At 47.4% G+C, this 16,330-nt stretch overlaps 1 protein-coding gene and 2 long non-coding RNA genes across 5 annotated transcripts in view; 1 reads left to right on the forward strand and 2 right to left on the reverse strand.

Moving 5' to 3' along the window:
* The window catches only part of Delta (neurogenic locus protein delta), a 45,768-nt gene extending 35,282 nt beyond the window's left edge, over positions 1-10,486 (reverse strand). The window contains exons 1-2 of one of the 3 annotated variants that reach the window (XM_076537634.1): positions 8,672-10,486; positions 5,026-5,328 (exon numbers count right to left, since the gene is read on the reverse strand). In XM_076537634.1, the coding sequence (XP_076393749.1) occupies positions 5,026-5,328; positions 8,672-8,731 (363 nt within the window). In that variant the 5' untranslated portion in view covers positions 8,732-10,486. Of the gene's footprint in view, positions 1-4,525; positions 4,711-5,025; positions 5,329-5,527; positions 5,665-8,671 lie in introns of those variants that run through there. The other 2 variants (XM_076537635.1, XM_076537636.1) reach the window with 2 other exon arrangements.
* On the forward strand, positions 5,323-8,125 carry LOC105663541 (uncharacterized). The gene is made up of 6 exons (XR_013040026.1): positions 5,323-5,520; positions 5,586-5,947; positions 6,050-6,504; positions 6,568-6,690; positions 6,917-7,023; positions 7,098-8,125. It is a non-coding gene; the product is annotated as an uncharacterized LOC105663541 (long non-coding RNA).
* A 270-nt stretch (positions 10,487-10,756) lies between the features above and the next one.
* LOC143265446 (uncharacterized) lies at positions 10,757-15,338 on the reverse strand. Its single transcript, XR_013040025.1, has 6 exons — positions 14,960-15,338; positions 14,664-14,870; positions 13,541-14,587; positions 13,316-13,473; positions 12,330-12,835; positions 10,757-12,071 (listed from the first exon to the last, which is right to left on the reverse strand). It is a non-coding gene; the product is annotated as an uncharacterized LOC143265446 (long non-coding RNA).
* Between the last annotated feature and the right edge of the window lie 992 nt (positions 15,339-16,330).

Here is a 16,330-nt window from a genome sequence, read left to right on the forward strand (position 1 = left end):
TATATCAAAGAAGAAACGCGGAAAAGACCGAGTACCTGGTACCTCGAGTGCACTAAAACCTATCGGAGTAAATAGTCTGAACGTCCCAAAGAATAAATCAAAGAAAGAACAAGATGGAACTCGAGGAAGACCGAGTAAACTTTGCTACCTCGAAAAGCTATCGTTCTCAAAAATAGTGTAGACCAAGCTTTGGTCCTCAAAAATATATCAAAGGAGCACCGCGAAAAAGAAAGACCGACTAAACCTTGGTACCCGAATATACAAAGAGAAAAACTATCACAGTAAATAGTCTAGAGCAACCTCCCAAGAAATAAATAAAAAAAAGAACAAGATAGAAGCAAAACAAAGCGTGTCCCGAGTAACATGTTAATAAGCTTTGACAGCAGGTCTATCAGCTGATGTGTACCTGCTCGATGACCACGTGTCGCGCCTCCAGGGTGGGGCAGATACTCCCCGTTTATGTATCTCTTAGAAACCGTTCGGCCCATATACAGACTCTCTCTTTCTTCTCGCCACTAGAGGCGCACACAGCCGGCCGCAAAAAAAGGACTTTATGCCCCCGGGACATAAACTCATTTCAGCATTATTACGGGGAACAGCCTCATCTCGTTCAGGCTCTTTCAGCATCCTCTTAAAAACGAGTCACTGCAGGAAGGAAGCACGGTGCCTCTATTTGTGGATAAGTAATCATTAACGCAACGCTCTAATTAGTTATTCTGCTAATTAGATTTTGACGGTTAATTAGGACGGAAGGTACAATGGGTTCGGAGTTCGATCGAAACGAATAGATTCGTGCGTGGAGGAATGAGGCAGGAAAGGAGGTCGCGGGTGGTTCTAAAGATGGTAGCTTGAAATCTCCGCGCTAGTTTTGTTAAATTAAAGGCTATGGCTTTGTAAAATTAAAGGCTAGTTTTGTTAAATTAAAGGGTACTCTTGTTATATTAACACGGGAAATGGCAACGTTTCTCCAAAGTACCAAATGTAGATAATTAACTCTTTTGTTGGGTAAAACCTAAGAAGACCTGTCACGTTTATATTAGCGGGACTAAAGACCACTTTGACCGAGGTCCTAACTTTTCCTTTTCAGGAAAACGAAAGAAGTTCCTCGAACAAAACTCATCGAATCCAACAATGACGAACTTCGGTAACTAACTTAGAATCCCTAGACAACGTATTCCATCATCTAGTAACGGTCCACGCGTCCAAGATGTAATATATGCTAAACGTTTCGCGTCGTGGAAGCATCGCCATTCATCCGACGCCCTTCTCCGTTCGTCTGGGACGCGAATCACGCAGCCTTTTCGGCCGTGGGACCACGATTCTCTGTCTCTTTCGGTCCCACCTTTCCCCACCTTCTCTGCCACCTTTATGCTCCTCTCTATCCTACTCCTTGCCCGCTCACGCTGCCTTTCATTCGTCCTTCTCTCGGCGTCCTCTCCGCTCGGTACCCACGGATCCTCGAGTATGTACGATATGCTGCTTTGTGGACCGGTACGCGAGCGCCAACACAGGAAGGATAAGGGAAAGAAAGGAATTTTTTAATCATTCTTTTTCAGAACGATTCATCTTTGTTCGTTGGGCTCGTGTTACCGCTTCTAGAGAAATCGATAAGAATTCAAGCACTTTGTGGACCTGTGGACTCATCAGGTTAAGGGGCTTGCAAAAGAAGTCTTGAGGAAAAGCTAGGTCATAGATGGAACTAGACTTGAGGAACCTTAAGTCACCAGGACTTAATGTGTTAATACATCTCAGGTCACTAAGTATCTGATCTTGCAAAAGAATGAAGTCTTGAGGAAAAGCTAGGTCCTAGATGGAACTAGACATGAAGAACCTTAAGTCAGCAAGACCTAATGTGTTAGTACATCTCAGGTCACTAAGTATCTGATCTTGCAAAAGAATGAAGTCTTGAGGAAAAGCTAGGTCCTAGATGGAACTAGACATGAAGAACCTTAAGTCACCAGAACCTAATGTGTTAGTACATCTCAGGTCACTAAGTATCTGATCTTGCAAAAGAATGAAGACTTAAGGAAAAACTAGGTCCTAGATGGAACTAGACTTGAGGAACCTTAAGTCACCAGGAGCTAGTATGTCTTAGGATAGCTCAGGTCACTAAGTATCTGATCTTTCAAAAGCCTGAAGTCTTAAGAAAAAGCTAGGAATCCTACATGGACCTAAACATAAGGAACCTTAAGTCACCAGGACCTAATATGTCTTAGGATAGCTCAGGTCACTAAGTATCTTGATCTTTGTAATAGCCTGAAGTCTTAAGAAAAAGCTAGAAATCCTACATGGACCTAGACATAAGGAACCTTAGGTCACCAGGACCTAATATGTCTTAGTACATCTCAAACCACCAAGTATCTGATCTTGCAAAAGCCTAAAGTCTTAAGGAAAAACTAGGAATCCTACAAGGACCTAAACATAAGGAACCTTAAGTCACCAGGACCTAATATCTCAGATCATCAAGTATCTGATCTTGCAAAAGCCTAAAGTCTGAAGGAAAAGCCAAATCCTAGATGGACCTCGACATAACCTCAGGTCCCCAGAACCTAATATCTTAGGTGACCGTATTTGAAGGAGATTCCGCGTATCGAGATTGGAGAAAGACCAAATGACGGAATTCCTTAGGCAACAGTAGCCGCACTGTCGCGAGTCGTGCTGTTTTAATAAGTCGAGCAGCTCGGTGAAGCAATTAAAGTCGGAAAAGACGGAGAGGAGATCTTGATACGACGAAGGTTACGATTACGTATCAAGTTCTTTGAGTCAGCTTAATTAACGGCAGGCATCCCTTTGGACCGGCTTGCGCAATCCATCACGCAATTTCGGGAAAATGTCGGGTAACGAATAAACGTGATAACGTTTTTATTACCGCGACGTTGAATAATGGAAACGGAAGCTCATTCTCACGCACCGGCGCAACGAAAATAAATCCGGCACTCCAAATAGCGATTACACACCGTTACGACCGTCGCCTAATTCCTTTTCCCTCCCATGTCGCTAACATAGACAGACTACCGTGGCCTCAAAGGTTCCACGCGCAGGATTCCAGCCTCTTTTCCGAGAACGCGACTTTTTTTATTTCGCCGTCGAGAGCTCTGCCCCTCGAGCCGGTATGCAGACCTTTTGCCGGACCGATATAGACTCGTAATATCGATACGGAGAAAAGAAACCGGGTTCGAAAATTACGCGTGGAAATCGGCGAAAAGCGAGGGAAAAGAACGAGGTTTCATTGGGAACAGCTGAGGCGCGAGGGGGCGCCATATGGGTTAGTAAATTTAACTCTGCTCGCGAGAGCTTCTCGAAGACGAGAGAGAAAGAACGACGGAGATTACGAGGGAAGTGTAGAAGCACAAAAGGCCTAGCCATCTGCCAGTGGCCCTGCAGTGCGTCTCATAGACAGAAGTACGCGAACAGCGTCGAGAGAGAACTGACGTATACCAGGGATGCTGGACAAACATTGGCGTAGTGTTCCTTCTTATAATTATACTCGTTCTAACTTAATAAAACCTGCAATAAAATCCCATAATTTTAGCCCCTACGTCGTCAAATTTACGAGAAGATAATTTATTACGCCGCCATTTTTGTTTGGAAAAATGCGCGCCAACTTACGATGCTTCCGAAATGCGTAGTTACTTCTTATAATTCTGTTATACTCGTTCTTACTTAATAAAACCTGCAATAAAATCCAATAATTGTAGCCCCGATACGTCAGAGAAAATTTACGGAAAGATAATTTATTACGCCGCCATTTTTGTTTGGAAAGATGCGCGCGCATATGGCGCTAACTTACGATGCTTCCGAAATGCGTAATAAAAGAGAGAAGAATGGATTTAGCATTCCCGCCAATGCCACGAATTACAGGAGCAACAGCGAACTCGCAACAGCAGGAGGGAGACAAGTGCCATCGTTTATCTTCGTTTCTCTCCGGCTCCTCGGACCATCTGCCATCGGATAGGCGGGTCCTCGTTGCACTCGTGCATGCACGCGCCCAGCGTGCCACCGAACATGCTTGTTTTTAATGCGATCCTTTCTTCTCGATCGTGACACCGCGAGAAAGTACACTTCACTTTTAACAATTTCCATTTACCTAATCGAACAATTTACTTTTCAATTTTCTCCTATCGGACGGAAGCCACTTTACGATGCGATAAAGGTTAACAGTTTGAAACGTTACCTGAAAATCGAGTTTAACCTAACGCCTACCGGCTAATTCACCCAGGAACATGTTAAGATACGAGCGGAAGATCGCAGATACACGGCACGATTTTTTACTGTCCGGTGAACTCGCGCATGCGCGGTGCCTCACCCTAGCGGCGGGTTCAGTCAACGAGATCTTAATTTTCCGCAATGAACGCGTGCTCATTATTCGAGACAAGGATCGTCTCAGGTTCATTCAGAAGATCGTCGTACGACAAGGAAGCAACCGAGGGTTAACTGTATACGGGTAAACGGCAGCACGCGCTGATTTTCGACGTTGGAACGGGACGTAATTGTCCGTCCTCGTAGAAAAAAAAATATGACTTACGATCGTCGGTCGAGATTGCTCGGAAATGAAGTGGTTGTAACGAGCGCGGGAACGATTTATCTCATCGACGTTTCGCGAACGACACGCCGATCGCATTCATAATGAATCGATTCTTTTTTTGCACTTCTTTACGCGTCTTTTAATTCCGCTTACGAGAGACAATTTCTCGCATCCCACACGCGACGCACGCGATATGCTAATGGCCGACGTTGCAAAAAGGTGCGCGCGCACCTTCGACGCTAAACAACCGCGATTTTTCCGATTATCTGCGCGATCGCACTGCGCATGTGACACGGTATTATTTTTTCCTCGCGCCATAAATCGTCCTTTGCTTAATGCACTGTTAAACTTGATTAATGTGTTTTGCTACGAGACTAACCTCTAATCGCTCATTAACATAAAAAAGAATATCTACGTCACGGAAGTGAATTGAAACGTCAATTTTCACGCTCTCCCGCTTCGAGAGTATGTAACAATTTATAAGAGAACATGACACTTACCGGCCAGGTGAACTCGAACGGAAATTTGATGGGGTTGGTGAAGCTGGGCATGGCGACGTTCGGGCTGAGGTTAACGACGTTCTCCCCCAGCACGGGTGTGACGACGTCGCCGTACGTGCACGGCGTCGTCGTGTCGATCTTCACTTGATACTGTTTCAGGCATACCCTGAACTTGGTCTTGCAAACGCCCGAGCACTCGCCCGTCTTGGAAGTGCTGCCTGAACAACACTTGCCCAGACTGTCTTTACCGTACTCGTTCACGAATGACTTTAGCCTTAACTCGAACACCCCGGACGCGTTTACCTGAAAAGAATCGTAATCGATTAATCGAAGTATCTTACGGATTTTTTTAGGTTATGTGTACGAAATATGGACCTCGATCAGACAGCTGCTATTTTGATATTTGTTTTGGAATCTATTATATTTTTACGTTGAAATGAAGATAGTGGAGGACAAAATAAGCTTTGTTAAGGAAAATAGACGCAGAGAAAACAGGTATTACCATTTACAGTATGAATGTTGGTTTCTGGTTGATAAACTTCGAAATTCGGAAATTTCAGTATCTGCTTGGTTTCTTGAACCGTGAGTGCAAAGGACACGAAGATCGACGTATTCTGGCAAAGACGAAAACACAATCGCGGCAAACCTCCACGTCGGGGGTCGTCTCGTGCCCAACGACCGAACACGCCGCCCGGGCAGCACGTGTGTAACCGCGTTTTTGCGCATGCGCGTCTTGTAACTGCACATCTCCCAGGAGGAGCAGAGATATCCGCGCGAATGACCCGACAAAAACTGCTTTTTTCGACTCGCCAAGAGAAAGAGAGGTTAGAGGTGCAGATGGACATTTCGCCACGCGTGCTGCCGAGCGATCATGGAACACGAGGGGCGTTTTCGAGAGGAAAAAAGAAAACCAGTCGTAAATGTATTAAACGTTCGCTTCCTCTCGACAAGGAATTAATCTTCTTGAGTGCTTCTGTATTCTCAATAGAAATTTCGAGATACTGAACCCACAAATATTTTTCAGGAGTGCATACAATGTTTTCGAAGCAGAGGATTCGCGTCTCGCGGTCAGAGGAATCGCGAAAGGGACCGTTTTTCTTCGACGACAATATCCAGTGTAAACAGAGCCGATATGTCAATATTTCTCCGTTCCTAACCCTCGTCGTTCGGACCCGTAAGAGTTCTTGACCACTGTGGACAATGGCCTACGGATATGTGCACAGACACACGGACACACGGCTGTCGTTGCGAGTGTACACACACGGCGAGCAGACAAGCGAACCTTCCCACGAGACATTGTATAGCCAAGCAAAACTATACATATATCGTGTCTCGCGTGAACGAGAGGAGCGCACTAACCTTACTATCGAGCCAGCGGATCGTTTTACGATCTCACTGGGCCCTCGTACATCCATTACACCCCCGTTTCGATCGTCGAATTTCCTACTACAAAGGACACTGACCTTCTTTTTTGACACGGTAAGAAAAGAGCCTGGTAAAAAAATTACATTCTGTACATTAACCACGAAAACGTGAGAGCAGGCTCTGGTGACAACCCGTTGGACGAGAAAAATGTACGGAGAATATTCTCACAATGTCTTCCCTCGGTTAAATGACAAGTGGCAAGCTTCCTTGGAATCCTAGGTTCTGGGATTACTTTTCTACGTAAGATAACCTCTCTTTACTCTTATCTGAAGGCTGCATTCGTACACAGTCGAGCAACACGGTCCTCGATGAGGAATTCTCATTTTTGGCGCGCTGGAGCGCTATTCTCGGAACGAGAATGGCCGCCGTCGACTATTTACGGATACAACCGGCGTTATTTCGTCACAAAACAATTTTACAAAGCCACCCTTCGGACTTTTATCATCGCATGTGTTTTATTTTTCAGGTGACTATCAGAGACTTATTTACAATAAACAAGCGTGAGTTCCTTTCGATGTATCTACTCGACGCATTCTTTATCGTTATTGTAATCGATGTGTACATCTCTACAAGGTCTGTTCTTTTCAATGACGTTAATTAAGAAATCTGTTTGAGTATATACTAATTGTACGTGTAATATTATTCAGTGTCAAGCAACTGTGAATGAACCTAAGGGTGTCCGTTGAAGGTCGAAAAGAAGTTACGAAGGGAGGTTATGTCGGTGTAACGAACGAGTCGAACGAAAGCAGACGGAGCTAGACACTTCTAAAAGAGTGGATCCAGATTTAGAGTTGTGTTGTGCGCGGCGAATACTGTTGCCACTGCTTTTCTCCTCTTTCGTCGGATGGTTCGAGTCTGGCCGATGAGACGCGAGAAGGACGGAAACGAAACAAGGATTCGACGAGTAACAGTAGGAGGGAGAAGGAAAGGGGAAAAAAACATCTCTCCCAGGAAGAATACTCTCGGGACCCGTGGTCTAAGCGCGTGAAAAAAACGAAGCTCGTGCACGCAACCACGAAACGTTACGTAGAAGGCCCTAGGGAAAATGGCGGACAAACTTGCGAATTTCCTAAAATCGATCGAAGATAAAACGATTTGAAACCACGAGTTAAAACTGGTAAGCATTCTAGCGTGCATGATCGAAGCTAACACTTACGGATATAGCGTTCAACTGGATAAATATAACGATCGCACTTACGCAAGTACTTAATTAGACGCGCGTGGAAGAGAGAGACGGAGAGGAGATAAATATATAGAAGTTCTCTATTCTGAACGCAACCCATCGATGGCGTGTCATCGTTTTTACCATAAATACCAACAGAGCTTACGGGGCCTACCGACCGGTTTGACAGACGGGAACACGTCGGTTTCTCAACCAAAACATCCCGCCATTCATCGAACCGACGAAGGTCGATTACGACGTGTGTCTCCGAGTTTGACAACACCGAGTCTATGGAACCCGTTGACAAAATTACTCTTTCATCCGATCTCGAATACTACGTGTTTCTATCTGGAAAATTAATTTCAATCAGGTGATCGATACCTCGAGAACGGTGGTTGAACCATAACCATAATCAAGATAGTCCTAACATCTCGAACCATATCGATAACTGGTCATGTGAAGCGTTGACAGAAATGTTGAGAAAATAAAAGAAGTTGCAAATGTGCACCGACAGTAACTGTTCTCGATTGTTTTTAAGAAAAGATGGCGTCGATGGCCGTTAAGTATCGGTTCCCATGAAATCGATCGATATCGAGCGCGAGAGTCGATCTCGAGTATCGATGGAAGAAAGGAGAAAAAACTGTGGAACGACTCTCGTAAATCAATACCGGATTATTTTTCTTCGGCTCGAAATTCCAAGAGAATCTATCTCGAATTCGTACGCAACCGGACGATTGCAGACTGAACAAGGGAAGAAACAATGCCGCGTGAGATCTTTCAGACGGGTCGTAAATGATTTCTGACGTTTAAAAAGACGTTTTGCAACGGCTGTGCACGAGGCCAGTACTAAAAATAAACAGCAATAGTTCCACGAAACGAGCGTCTTTCGAAAAGATTTTTCGCGATCAGATTGTGTAACCGAATCTTCGATTCTCAACTCCTCGTTATTTTCGCAGCTCGAACGAATTTTTCTGACTGGTAATACGACACGTGACGATCTCGGCGATATAAGAATGTGTATTGTTGAGCGGAGGATAAAAAAAAAACTATCGGACTTACCGCTCGGGGTGCTGGTAGAAGCACGACGGCGACCGTCCACACGAGCATCGTGGTCCACATGTTTGGTGGTTGTTCGATTCGATGTTTACACGCCGCCGGTAGCGTCGTTCGGCGGAGGTGTGTGGACCGTGGTGGTGCGGTGTGCTCGTCGGCGTTACCTCCTCGCCGTGATTTCGCGAGGCTGCATAGCCACCGTACGACCAACGAGGTACGAGTTACGCACCCCGTGTCCTGTCCGTCCTCTCGATCCGAGACACGCCGGCCGTGTTACGGTCGCTGTTAATCCTTCGTTGAAAGATCCGTCGACAACTTTGTCCGTTCTTTCGGTTCACGCAAGGTACGATGAAACAGAGAGAGAGAAAAAAAACAAGAACGAAGCTAACTGTCGCGGTCGAACGAGCCTCGGGTCACTCTCTTGGTCTGTCGCACTGTATAACACTGAAGGGAAAAAAACGAATGCTGGTACATGCATGTATCATGTATATCCGAATAGCGCAAAAGGTATTCACGATTGCCGCGACAAATATACAGATGAAAATCACGCGCGATCACTGAACACTGTGTGACACACTTTATTCCATTATCCGTGGGACGCTGAGAGTCGTAGAACAGCTTCTCGTCCAGGGTACGATCGGATCGGCGACGGGATAATGTTGTGTTGTGCGTAGGATCTATAAAAAATACACACAGGTTTGCGATCCTTCGACGTCTCTCTCTCTATCTCCCTTTCTATTTCTCTCTCTCTCTCGATCCGAATCTCCGCTGTGTACAGTGTATATATACACGCGTAGTACTCGAGGATTTTCGTCCGCTGTTGGGTCTTCTCACTTTACGCCCGCGTTGAGCGTTCGTTCGCGGAGCACGAGCCACTACGTCGACGAGGAGTACGACGATTTGTCACGAGCATAATTTTTCACGGGAAAAAAAATCACCTGTACGACACTCTCCTCCTCGCCAACCGTCGCAACAACGACGAGTCGCGCACTGACTGGCCGTCGACGAACCGTGAAGAATATTCCCTCGGCGACCGGCTAGAGCAGAAGCGGAGAGATATGGTGGTGGTAGCGGCGAAAGAGTAGGAGGAAGAAGAGAAGGGTAGTGGTGGAGAAGCGAAGGTGGAGGTGGAGCGAGGATACCCTTCGCCGTGTGCGACGAGTCAAAGAGACGAACGAGAGAGTCAATGTGCTGCTCGCGTTCGCGAGAGGGGAAGTTTTCGTAGGGCCAAACGGGGGAGGGGAAAGGAGGAGAAGTCACAGAGCAGAGAGAACCGGCACGAAAGGCACTACTCCGCAGCCGAGCCACTACTGGATCCAGAGATGCGCCCCCTTAGCCCGCGTACCGGTGCCCGTCGTGTTTTCCTCGTGAAAGTACTCGTCGAGCGATCGTGTGCGTACGGTGTGTGTACGCCAGAGAACAGTCTTCGTCTCGCTCTGCTGTCCCGTTCGATGCGCTCCTTTATCCTTCTCTTGCGCGTACGAAAAAGCTGCGTGTATATTTCGCCGGAACGTTTCCGCGCCACTAACAGCCAACACTAGCGCCACACCGCGGTAACTCCAGGAACCACTGTAACGTCGACTCTTCGCGAAACACTACCGGCTCGATCGACAGATGGCGAGTCCGATCTCGGTTGCTTTCGCGTGCACGACGATAGAACTCTGTGTGTTCGAACGAGCGAGCGCGCGCTTCCCTTTTGCTGTCTCTTTCCGATGCAATGTTGCTTTTCTCTCCGACTAAAACCCGAGGGTCTATCGCAAACACGCGTGCGCTTTAGCCGGTGAAACGACGCGACATGTACCGGCGCGTCTACGCTACGAAGTGCAACCCTCGACTGGAGGTAGTAAGCCGGGAGCACCCCTACTTATAATTGTGGTCCCGCCGGGCCCCCGTCGGGAGGGGTTGCCCAATAAGAGGGGTGGTGGGTAGCGGCTGCGCCGGTGGCACGATGCGTGGAGCTCTGGAGGGGTACGGGGAGTTTTCGGCGAGGGGTCCCGAGGGGAAGGGGATGGTAAAGAGGCAGCTGCAAGCCGGCTGCACGCGCCCACCCCCACCACCGTACCCCTTGTACGACACCCCAGCCACTCGTGCGGACTTCTTGCCCGCTTGCTTGCATGCCTGCTCGCTCGCTAGCTTGCTTGCTTGCCTGCTTGTCTGTCGTAGACTCCTCGGGGCGCCTGTCTTCTCTCTCCCCCTCTTGCCCTCAGCCTTCTGCTTCCTCCCCTCGTCGCCCGTTGCACCGGTTACACTCTCCTGTTTGTCTCTTGTCTCTGTTCCACGGGCCACGATAACTCCGTACCCCATCCGACGGCACGCGCCGCGTGCCACCTCCTCGTGACGTCAGACCTTTCTTTTTAAGCGTATTACGCTTCTTACGTGTCGCGATACGCCGGGACCGAACGTGTTACCCAGCCTGGATTGCTCCGGTCGCGATACGCGCGTGACCCATCGAGCCGGCCCGCTACTCGTTAATTTGATTACGGCGAGGGCTGCTCCCCTCTGCGCCTTCGAGGAAATCGTTTTATAAGATGCAGTTTTTTCGCGCCGCGAGCTTTCCGGTTAGACGCCGCAGTTGGTACGCGTTCTCGTGTCACCCTTCCGTCTCTTTCAACGGAACTCGTAATACGTAAAAGTCTCCTGGGCCGGTCTGACGTCACTCGTTGCAAAACCTGATGGGGTGCGAACCCCTCCCGTAATGGTCCCCTGCCCCTCTGCACGGAACGCCTAAGTATACGCAGCGGTGCACGGGGTGACAGATTATTACGGTGCACATACTGCTCCTCGCAAGCTTTTGTATTCGGAACATAATGCTCTGGACCTGTCTCGGGCACGAATCGACGTCCCCCTTATTGTAACCCGGCGCGAATCGCATTTTTCGTTCCCTCCTCCCCTGTGTTTAGTTTTCGCAGCCTGTCCGGGCTTCGCAAAGTGCCGAGGGCTCGATCGTAAATCTAATTGCATAACGTTAGTCTTGGTCCTCGATTGTTTCGGTGCTGTTTCAGCGCTTCGTTCGACGACGCTGCTAGAAAGTTTCGGAGCTCGGTGGAGCACGAAATCATGGTCGCGAGTAAACGAGCAGTGATAAGGTGTCACGCGGCAGAAAGAAGCCTTTGTTGTTTTCGTGGCGTGCACCAACGAGGACGAGGGAAGAGCATGGTGCCCGTAGGTGTATGGTATACTTCCGGTCACGAGGTGGTTCAACAGGTCAGACCAACAGGGGAGCCAGATGGAACCACTTCCGGCCTTTCTGCCACCACGCCACCAGTAGTCCTTCCTTTCCATCCTTTTCTGCGCACACTTCGCACACCGCCTCTTCGTTCCGGCACCACATTTTTCGCCGACACTTGTACGAAGGGATTGTATTCCGTTGTGTACAAACAGATTCTTTCTTTTTCGCGTCCACGAGCTGTAAATATACGAGCATGAATTAGCGTTACGGATCACAGACACGCGACCGTTAAATGCATCGAGAAGATAAGGGTTATTTAGGGTAACGTGACACAGGACCCGCATTTCTGCGGTTCGTCAGATAACCTGGACAGCTCCCTGCAGGCGCCGAGGCCAACGAACGACTCTAAAGATGCTCGTGCGACGCTAATTAACATAATCGCTGCATCTACGATCGTTCCACGGCTGCTCGAGATGGGCCAATTTTGTGCCTCACCTGCATGCTCGCCTCCATAGTCACGCGGTTCGTCAGCAGCGATGAAATTCGAACCAGCCATTCAAACGCATAATTAATCGAATTAGCGATGGCGCATCGGCCATATTGTATGCAAATTCGAAACTCTGAACTTTCCACCAGAAACACGTGGAATCGCCATGAGGCTCATGGACCTGCGTTAATGCTTATGCGCTTGGGTGCAATATTTCTTTTACTTAGAGCTCCCTGGGCTCCACAGCTTCTAGAAAGAAAAGTGAATAATAGAGTAACAATGGCGGAAGTTTAATCACAAAGTTCTAGATTGCATCTGGGTAATATTAGTAAAGTATAAAGTTAAAATTATAGTTGGTATACTCTATGGATTACTTATCGATCCGCATGAGAACTTCTCATTTACTTCTAACCGCGCACGTAGAGAATTAGGATTTTACCCCTTTTCAGGCAGATGCTGCAATCGAACAGAAATTAAGCCTTCCGAAGAAATCGAATAAACAAGCAGATGGACACTGAAACGGAAAAAAGGGGTTAGAGAAGGTTGGTAAGCGGCGAGGAATTAAGGAAATCACCGGTTATTTGCTGGCGCATCGATCGATCGATCGATCCGTTCAGGACTAACGAACCGATAAAGCGTTATGACTGCGTAAATGACGGTTCTCGGTCGGAATGACCGTAAACCGGCAATCATAGCGTGCAAGAACACGTAAGTATGTGCACACGCGGTCGCCGTGTACACGTGTGTCCAGTACTAGACCGCGTACTCTGTTCTACCTTAAGCCGTCAGCAGTTCATTGAGTCCGGCCTAAGTACGCATACCAGTGCAACGCTCGCGTGTACGTACGGTATATGAACGGTCTTTCTATATGGCAGCACGTATGAATGAAAGAGCGGCCAACGAAGAAAGGAACGAAGGGAGTCGCGTGATGGATTCACGTGTACCGCGGCTATCGACCAAACCACCACGACCACATTCTGCATTTGATACGCACACGCGTTTACGTGTTCGCGATTTCCGAGGAAAGCCTGTGAAATCTTGCACCTCGTCAACTCTTCTGGAACTCCCATCATTTTTTGGACTTTGAGATTTTGGAAAATTTATGCTTCCTTTCATGCAACATCTTAATTAATGGTTATTGTATTTCTGAAACTAATAAGGCTTTATGTAATAAATGTATGGCATCGTTTGGAGAGAATTGCGGAGTATGGTACAATACCGGCAAGGTTCGTGATCCGAAATACGCGATCGCGTTTAAGTGGACTGAACTCGTTTATATGGGTACATGGATCAGGGTGATTCATGTAATGACTCGTAATCCTTCGTCGAATCCCCTTAATGCTTGTGTGACGTTTCCAGCCGATTGGCGGAGATTTATCGAGGGTCGATTGGTACCTTAAAAAGGGGCCAGTCCTGAATCTCCCGTTTCTCGGTCAACACGTTTGAAAAAGCTCCGACAGACCAGTTTAGTCACGATGTTCCAATGTCTTTACCCATCCTTGTACAAGTTTTAATAAACCCCTAAAGACACAGAATCTTGACGCTGTTAGGTTGTAATAACCGAGAGTCATTGTTATCTTCTCCAGTCGTAAACCAGGCATAAATCATGGGACGGACCTGGGCAGTCGATAACGACATCCAAGGTGTGGGATATAAAAGTGCGGCAGTTTCGCATTCATTTCAAACAATGTCCCAGTTTACGAGCGCGGTGACATCGTAATATCCAAGACACCCTGAGTGTACGGGGACCGAGAGCGAACGGCCAGAATGGGCCTGTTCCTCCGTGGCGGCAGGTAGAGGGGATACGGCACGCGTGCCACGCGCCCGAACTTACCCGACCGTCCACGAACTCTCACGAACAGGGCCCGATACAAATGATAATAATCTCTCCGGAGTGACCCTGCCGGGCATATTCCCCACCACGCCCCGGACCCAACATGATACGTATCGGGTGTTGCAGCTGCTGTTTCTCCCGTCGCGGCCAACCGGGCCTCTTTCTTTCCTTCTTCCTTCCGCTTCTTTCCTTCCTTCCTTCTTTCCTTCTTTCCTTCTTTCCTTCCTTCCTGCTTACTTATGTGGCCTGATTTCTCGTCGACCAACTTCCTAAACAAATAACTTGTGTGCCCTTGTCTCCATTCCGATTGCAAGTGGCCTCGTGATAGTTGCTGAATTTGTTTTAAGGTGTCTATGATGCATTTACTCTAGTAAACTAAGGAGAGAAGCATTGTATTGATTGCAGGTCTGACTCCGTTGATACGAGTTGAGTCTGAAAAGGACACGTACTAGTTATATCATCACGCGTAGCGTTACATCACCGTGGAAAGACCCACTCTGATTAATACCTAGTTACCCAACGGCTCAACCAATCATCGCATGGAAATACAAGATCCCAAAGGATCTCTGGTGCATCCCATTTGTAATCAGCAGCGTGACGAACCTTCGCAACCGCAGTCCATCAAAACAAAAGGTGGTCGTGCTCGTTGTCCTCGAGTAACAAAGACCATTTCCAAGGAACGTCTCCCCCGCGTGCCAGTTTCCAGTCCACCGTTCTGAAATAGGGAAAAAAACCACAATGGGTACTCGAAGAAGGGAAAGGGCAGGTCGGAAAAGCGTCGATTTGCATGTGACTGCACGTTACCTGCGGCAGCGGAGGAACGGTCGAGGAGAGGCGGAGAAAAAGAAGCAGCATCTGTTCTGCGCTTTTCTTTCGTCGGGATGAGGCAACTGGGTTGGAAGAGGACCGCTGTGCCTCGAACGAAACGTATCTGGAGAACGACAAAGGGCGAAGATGCAGGAGAGAAGGAACACGAAGGAGCATCGGTGCTCGACCTTCCAGGATCCTTTTCTTTTTTTCTTCTCTTCGTCAGCAGCTGGTTACCCCAGAAGATCATTGGAAATTAATAGGCCTCTATAGAGTGACCGCACAGAAGGGAGGCGATCCTGTAACGGGTTGAAAAGATGCCTCGAAGATGCCGTTCCTTATTCATCGACTCCACAGAATGTGCATACTTCCAAAAAAAGTGTGCCCTGAAGAATTTTGCGGTACAGCTGGAGCACCCCATAGTATCGAATTATTCCGTTTTTTTTCCTTTGTTTAAGAAATCACACGCTACGTCGACTCTGTAAGCTAATACAGAATTAAAGAAAATTCCACCTGGATCGAACCTGAAGGCATTCCTAAGGGTCGACGATCGTCCGCGACATTTTTCCCTAAACGTATTCGTATACATTGTGTAACTCAGTCACATTCCAGCCTCGCACAGAAACACAGGTTTCGGCTGAAAAGTTTTCGAAACCACCGGTAAATTTTGTCGCACGAACAAAAAACCTGTGGTGATTTCCATTTAACTACACCGTCGCGTACTATGGGAAGCTAACGGAGAAAAATAGCCATTACGATTCGCTGGGACGCGTAGATTTCGGAATGAGGCGGTATTATTCCAAGTGTTCATTGTCGGTGGTACAATGCTTCTTTTATTTTGTAGATTCAGCAGGGTCTTTTTCATTCTCTGAAATATTTTAACTTAATTCAATCGTTTGATTACAAAATTTCTACATGGAGACTTATTTTAGTATATGCAAGAGTTTTTACCTTGTCTATTATCTTCTTTACTTTGTCTATTACCTTCTTTACTTTGTCTATTATCTTCTTTACCTTTACATCATAGTCAAAGTTCCAAACTAAGCTTCAGAAAGTCTTAATCTTCTAGGAGAAGCATCTAGCAATCTCACAGTTTAATTAAAAGAAAAAGTAGCGCTGTTGTGTTCATCAAGGAATTAATTTGTTCCATTATCATAGGCAGATGAGTGTGTCGTGGCGGATCCACGAAGAGACGATAAATCAAGAGAGGCAACGTGGTTGCGTTTCGTAGCGGCTTACGCGTGTACGCGGGACGCACTCCCATTAGCGCGATGAATTCGCGTCACGTAGAACCCGCGTGTGGGAAAAGCTGGAACAATACTCGCGCGACTGCTATGACGAACCTGTGTATTGTTATGGTAAAAATGC

The sequence above is a fragment of the Megachile rotundata genome, chromosome 11 (assembly GCF_050947335.1).
Source record: "Megachile rotundata isolate GNS110a chromosome 11, iyMegRotu1, whole genome shotgun sequence".
Lineage (NCBI taxonomy): Eukaryota > Metazoa > Arthropoda > Insecta > Hymenoptera > Megachilidae > Megachile > Megachile rotundata.